The sequence below is a fragment of the Corvus brachyrhynchos genome, unplaced genomic scaffold, assembly GCF_000691975.1.
Source record: "Corvus brachyrhynchos isolate BGI_N302 unplaced genomic scaffold, ASM69197v1 scaffold211, whole genome shotgun sequence".
Lineage (NCBI taxonomy): Eukaryota > Metazoa > Chordata > Aves > Passeriformes > Corvidae > Corvus > Corvus brachyrhynchos.
The window spans coordinates 263,012-270,182 of record NW_008236211.1 but is presented as its reverse complement, the minus strand read 5'-3'; the positions used below and the strand labels follow the sequence as shown (position 1 = coordinate 270,182).

At 61.3% G+C, this 7,171-nt stretch overlaps 1 protein-coding gene across 1 annotated transcript in view; it reads right to left on the bottom strand.

Annotated features, from left to right (window-relative positions):
• Nucleotides 1-7,171, bottom strand: part of KIF3C (kinesin family member 3C) — a 15,939-nt gene that overhangs the window by 6,484 nt on the left and 2,284 nt on the right. Inside the window, 4 exon segments of the mRNA XM_008642688.2 lie at nucleotides 119-237; nucleotides 340-492; nucleotides 494-592; nucleotides 5,887-7,168. Coding sequence (XP_008640910.2) covers nucleotides 119-237; nucleotides 340-492; nucleotides 494-592; nucleotides 5,887-7,168 — 1,653 coding nt within the window.

Here is a 7,171-nt window from a genome sequence, read left to right as displayed (position 1 = left end):
CACCCCAGCCCTGCTTTGTGCACCCCAGCCCTGCTTTGTGCACGCCACCTCTGCTCTGCACACCCAGTTCAGGGCCACCTGGGCCCAGGGGAGCCCCAAGCACCTCACAAACACCTACTTGAGCTTCAGCTCCCGTGTCTGCTCGTTCTGGGCCTCCTCCAGGTCCTGGCGCACACGGATGTACTCGTCGTGCTGGTCCTGGATCTCAGCCTTCACGGCCTGGAGCTTGGCGTAGAGCTGGGAGGGGGGAGCAGCACCTCAGCCCTGCCCCGGGGCTGGGGGAGCCCTGGGGAGGGACATCCTCATCCCTGTCCCTGTCCCCAGCTGTCATGCTCTCACCTTCTTGAGCTTCTTGGTTTTGATCTCCACCTCCTGCTGCAGGGACGTGTAGGTCTCCCGCAGCTCCATGGTCTCCCCGCCCCGCAGCAGCATCTCCTGCTGCATCTCGCGCTCCCGGCGTTTCTGCAGCACAGGGACGGGTTGGCGTTCCCTGCTCGGCGATTTCCTGCCGCCTCAGCTCCAGCATCTTCTGCTGCTCGTTGGTGTGGTCCACGATGGTCCTGCCCCCGATGAGCAGCTTGCTCTCCATCGCCTGGGGGGGACAGGGGGGACACAGCTGGGGGGTCAGAGCCAGGGGGCCAGAACAGCAGGGTCAGAGCAGGGCTCCCCACCCCCACCCACAGGGGTTGCCCCACACCAGCTTCACTGGGGGTCACACCCACCCCTGCTCCCTGTCCTCATCCCTGCTCTCAGTGGGGGCGTTCAGTGCTCCTGTGCTTGGTGCGCTGCTGGTGGGGAGGGACGGGGCTGTGCACGATTAGGCTGGATATCGGGAACAATTCCTTCGTGGAAAGGGCTGTCCAGCCCTGGCACAGCTGCCCAGGGCAGGGGTGGAGGCCCCATCCCTGGAGGGATTGAAAAGCCCCGTGGATGTGGCACCTGGGGACACAGGGCAGTGGTGGCCCTGGCAGTGCTGGGGGATGGTTTGACTCGGTGATCCTTGAAGGGCTTTTCCCACCTAAACAATTCCATGATTCCACAGACACCCAGCAGCCTGGGGCTGGTTCAGCACCACGGGCACAGCAGCAGTGGCTGCAGGGGGTGTGGGTGACGTGTCCCCTCCACGGGGCCGCTGGCTCCGAGCCCAGGCTGCTCCGGGCCCGCTTCCTTCCGCACAGCTGGGATTCCAGGGATGTGCAGCAGCTGCCGGCCTGGCCTCCGCCCCCTCCTTCCCCTGGCACACACACAGAGGCTGTGCACACAGAAATGCACAAATACACAGACAAACACACATAGAAACACACAAACACACAGAGAGGCTGTGCACACAGAAATGCACAAACACACACACACACACATAGAAACACACAAACACACACAGAGGCTGTGCACACAGAAATGCACAAATACACAGACAAACACACATAGAAACACACAAACACACAGAGAGGCTGTGCACACAGAAATGCACAAACACACACACACACACATAGAAACACACAAACACACACAGAGGCTGTGCACACAGAAATGCACAAATACACAGACAAACACACATAGAAACACACAAACACACAGAGAGGCTGTGCACACAGAAATGCACAAACACACACACACACACATAGAAACACACAAACACACACAGAGGCTGTGCACACAGAAATGCACAAATACACAGACAAACACACATAGAAACACACAAACACACAGAGAGGCTGTGCACACAGAAATGCACAAACACACACACACACACATAGAAACACACAAACACACACAGAGGCTGTGCACACAGAAATGCACAAATACACAGACAAACACACATAGAAACACACAAACACACAGAGAGGCTGTGCACACAGAAATGCACAAACACACACACACACACATAGAAACACACAAACACACACAGAGGCTGTGCACACAGAAATGCACAAATACACAGACAAACACACATAGAAACACACAAACACACAGAGAGGCTGTGCACACAGAAATGCACAAACACACACACACACACATAGAAACACACAAACACACACACAGGCTGTGCACACAGACACAAATACACAGGCTGTGCATACACAAACACACACACACACACGTGCAGGACGTGTGCACACACACAAACACACACAGGGAGCACATCCCGTGCCAGGCTGAACGCGTTCACTCCCATGGGTGCGTGTCGGAGCACCGGGTGTCTGTGCACACGGGTGAGGGGCTGAGCACACCATGTCTGGGTGTGTGTGTCTGTGCAGGGCCTGCAGCCCTGCTCCCGTGTCAGGGTGTCCGTGGGGCACCAGTGGCAGGGGACGAGCAGGGGGACAGCCTGTGCCCCCCACGGCTGCTCCTCAGCTCAGCAGGGACAGACCCAGATGTCCCCAGGACACCGCACACAGCTTGGGAAATCAATCTCCCAGGCACACAGACAGCTCGGCCACCATCTCGGAAATGTCCCCTCTGCCACCAGCACGTGGCCACCCTCACACACTGGTGTCTGCCCTGGGGGTCCCTCTGGCTGCCCCAGAGGCAGGGGCCCTGCTCCTCACAGGGCCTGGCCCCCAGCACTGCCATGGCCATGGCCCTGAGGGGCAGAGGGGCCACCAGGCCCTCCAAGGGTGGTGCCAGCACTGGGGGGGCACACATGGTCATGGTGCTGCTGTCACATGTCCCTGGGTAGGGGTCTCCATGGGGGTGCTGTGCCACGGATACCATGGAGATTTTTTGCCTTTTCTTTTATACCCCTGTTATACCTTTTTACAACTTCTGTATTCTTAGTGCTTTTTGCCTACATTCTTGGACTTGTTCGTCAAGCTCAGAGACTAAACATTTTAGAAGCTTCGTAGCTGGGGATCAGTGTGCCCCAGAGCCCAAGGTCCTCTCCAGAACACATTCTGTAAACCAAGATAGAACCATCCAGGAGAGGGCTCCTTGGGGGGGGGGGTTCACTCCAGCCTCTCATTGGGGAATCTTTGACAGATCTGCTAATTAGTAACACCTATAATGTTATACCCAATCTTTTGGGGCATATTCAGCGGGGTGCATCTCGATGCATATGACCTGGACGTGTGCACCTAAGGATCCTTAAAATAAATACCAAGGTAAAATCCCTTTTCCCCTTCTAACCATGTTTGACTCTTGATTTTAAGACCAGGAAAAGGCATCACCACCAGCACCAAGTGGGGGGCTCTGGCAAACCAGTGACCCCTGTCCCCATCGACAGCTGCCTGGGGCAAGGCTCTATTTCCATGATTTCCCCCCCATTTTTCCCCTTCCAGCTGCAGGGGGCACATTGTGAGTTCTGGGGGAATGCAGGCAGCCCCCAGCACCCAGGGGACACCCCCACAACTGTGCCAGCAACTCCCACCTTCCCCACCCTGTGAGACCCCCACAGCCATTCAGTGCTGTGGGTGCCCAGCCTCCAATGGGTGCCCCATCCAGCCCCATGGCCCTGGGGATTGCTCCTTCCTCCCTTCGGATGGGTGTCCCAGGCTGGGTGTTCTGCTGGGGGCTGAGACCCCCAAGGGCAGCCCCCCCACCCAACCCTGTGCCATCCCCTGCCAGGGCTGGGGTCACCCCTTCTCCTCCAAACCCAGTTCTTGGTCCCAGTCGCTCCCCTTGGCGCTGAGTGTCCCCTGGGGACCCCGCTGGGGTGCAGGGTGGGGACCAGTGGGTGCTGGGACGATGGTCCCACTGCCATCCCCTCCCACAGAGCTCCCCCCTGCAGACACCATCCCCACTGGATTAAGAGGTTTCTCAGTGCTGCTGCTTTCTCCCTGCCAGGGCATTTATTCCCTCTAACGAAGAGACTCCCAATCTCCTTTAGCACTAAGCCTCTCCCAGGAACTCATTTCCTGCACCCAAAGAACTTCCCAGCACTTTCCCTCCCGCTGACCGAGGTCTCAGCCCCCGGAACAGCTGCTGGATGCAGCCACACCCCGTGCCCAGCTCCCCTGTGGCACAGCCCCTCTGCCTGGGCACACATCTGGGCACCCAGGAGCACATCTGGGTGCCCAAATTCACATCTGCCAGGGCAGGCTGCCCCCACCTCTCTGAGCTCGATGTCCCACACGTCCCAGCCGGGTGGCAGAGGCAGAGCCCACCCCCCCGAGGGTGACAGCAAGACAGGGTGCAGTGTGTCACCCGTGGGTGTGGGGGGCACCCCGTGTCCCCCTGTCACCTCGGCTGCCTTTGCCATGGTCACTGTGGAGCCACTGGCTCCTTGCCTGGCCCCACTGTGTGGCAAAGCTGCCCATGAGCACTGTCAGGCCACCCAGTGTCCCCCGCAGTGTGCCCCGGGCAGTGCCCACTGGGGTGAGTGTCACAGCAGGCTGTGCCCCTCTGTCGCTGGCACAGGGGGGATATTTGCTCACCGAGATGACACCTCTGTGCTGTCACTGTGCTGGACCCCCCCAGCCAGAGGGTCCCTGTGTGTGGAGTGGCTCCGAAGGCCACCAGAAGGGACATGGTGTCATCTCGCCTCCGGCCCTGCCTTGTTACTCAGCAGTTCCAGGACACACAGTGGCCCTGAGCCAGCCCTGCTGTGTCAGACAGGGAGACTGTGCTGGACAGCTGCCAGCCCAGCCTGCACCCCAGAGCCTGCACCCCACTGCGATGGGGGGACGGCTGCAGGGACCCCTGTGCCAGGCATCCTGCTCTGCCAGGACACCCGTCACGGGACACCCATCACGGGACACCCGCTGTGCCAGCCAGCAGCCCACGGCTCTGCCCCAGTGGCACGTCCCAGTGGGATCCCACGGTCTCTGTGCAGGCATCCAGGTGTGGCCACGCATCTCTGGCCATGATCACATGTCCCTGGGCATGGCCACATGTCCCTGGGGCTGCAACAAACACGACCCTGGCCACGGAAGAGGGTCTGGACCCCTGCTCAGCCCTGGCACCCCGGGCATGTCCCCCCCAGAGGGGTCCCTGCTTGGGCTCCAGCCCAGTCACTGCATCCGGGCCGGCGCGGTGCCAGGGGGGCTGTGCCGTGGGGGCTGTGCTGTGGGGGCTGTGCCGAGCCTGACGCTGAGGATCAGGGTGCTGGGGCTCCCTCCCCACTGCTGGGACTGTGGTCCTGGCCCCATGGCCACCACGGGCAGGTGGGAGGGATCAGGACCCCCCAGCTCAGCAGGGACAGGCGCAGGGCTGGGGCATGGGGAGGTGCGGCCCCAGACCCCCGGCACAGCTGGCACTGCCGTGGCCCCTCTCACCTTCAGCACCAAAGCCCTGAGCATCCCTGAACCAGCAGCGCTGCCCCCACCCACCCTGCTCTGGCTCGGGGTGCCGGGAAGGATTTGGGGTGGGGAGGGGGATGGGGGTCCCAGCAGAGCTGCCAGGCCCCACCATGAGCTCACAGCCCTGCCCGTCCCCACAGCGCCCAGCGGGAGCCAGGGGCTGGACAGAACAGGGGGGCAGGTGGGGGCAGGTGCCCCGTGTCGCCAGCCCCAGCCCTGGGCTCGCTGCCGAGGCCACCGGGGACGAATCTGCAGCATCACTCCCGTCACTCTCCCTTCCCACACAAGCTGCTTTGTTGTGCCGAGGGGGACGAGCTGAGCGCAGCAAACTCGTGCCACCAGTGACCCAACGCCCCATGACCCTTCCCTCCCACCCCCTGCAGCTCTCACACAGGTCCCCCCACGCAGTGTCCCCACACAGGTCTGTGCCTGAGGGCCAGCCCAGCCCAGCCCAGCCCCACACCGGAGCCTGGGGCTGCCCTTGGGGACCCTGCCTGGATACCGTGCTTGGGAGGGCCCCCACGCCTGTGCATGCGGGTGGGCACCTCCCCCAGACTCCCTGCTTGGGATCCATTCCCACACCACATGAGGGGCTGGGGGAACAGCAGGTCCCCTGACCCCACTCGTGACCATGTGTGGCAACACAAACCTTGTACTTGATGGCCAGCAGCTCCGTGGCCTCCTGCTCCTTCCGCAGGTCCTCTATCATCTTCTCCTTCTCCTGGAGCAGCTTCTGCTTCTCCTCGCTCACCAGGCTGTGGTCATCCTGGATAGCGGCTTTCTCCTCTTCCAGCCTCTCCTTCTGCTCCTTCAAGTAATTCTCCATGTTCTTCTCCAGGCCATCCTCATTCTCGTCCTCCCCTTCATTGTCCACGGTGCCCTCTCCATCCATCGCTTTCTTCCTCCGGCTGCTCCTTCTCCTCTTCTTCCCCAGCATCCCACGTTTCTCCAGCTGGGCTTTCAGCCGGACTATCTCCTCCTGAAACTCCCGCAGCAAGGTGTCCTTGGGGTCCTCGTTCACCCGGGGCTTGTTCTTGATGTTCTTGGCCCTGTTTGCGAACCTGAGGGTGGAGAGGCTCTCGTCGTAGCTGTGGGAGGCCGGGCCCAAGGTGGCCACCATGATTGTCTTGGCGTTGCCCCCGAGGGAGTCCTGCAGCAGGCGGGTGAGCTTGGAGTCCCGGTAGGGGATGTGCGTGCTCCGGCCGTCCACCAGGGCCGAGATGACATTGCCCAGGGCTGAGAGGGAGAGGTTGATCTTGGAGGCTTCCTTGGGGCGCTCTCCGTGGGCCCCCATTTTGTTTTGGCGCTCGCTGCCGGCCAGGTCCACGAGGTTGAGCTTGCCCACGCGGATGTGCTCCTCACCGTCCGGCCCCGTCTCACTGCACTCGATGGTGATGAGGAAGATGGCGTGGGAGCGCGAGCTGTGCTCGTTCATGTTGGTGCTGCCCACGGAGCGCGTCTGGCTGCCCAGGTTCATCACATGTTCGATCTCCTTGACGTTCTTGGTCACGAAGGAGGAGAGGTCCTTGATGTACACCCCGGTCTCGGGGTTCTCCTTCAGCTCCAGCTTCTTGCTCTGGTCCTTGGCAAGGAGGTCCCTGATCTCCTCCTGGTAGATCTCCAGGTACGAGGCCCTCACCAGGTACTGCTGGTTCTGTGAGCGGGAGATGTGGGTGAAGATGTGCTCGAAGGCGCTGGGGATGATGCCGCGCTTCTCCGGCTCCGCCCAGGCGCCCTGCATGGTGTAGGTCTTGCCGGTGCCGGTCTGGCCATAGGCGAAGACGGTGCCATTGAAGCCCTGCAGCACCGAGTCAATGAGCGGCCGCACCGTCTCATCGTAGAGGTCGGCCTGCTTGGAGCTGGCGTCGTACACGGCGTCGAAGGTGAAGGTCTTGGGCAGCTCCCCGGGGGCGGCGCGGGGGTTGCGGATGCTC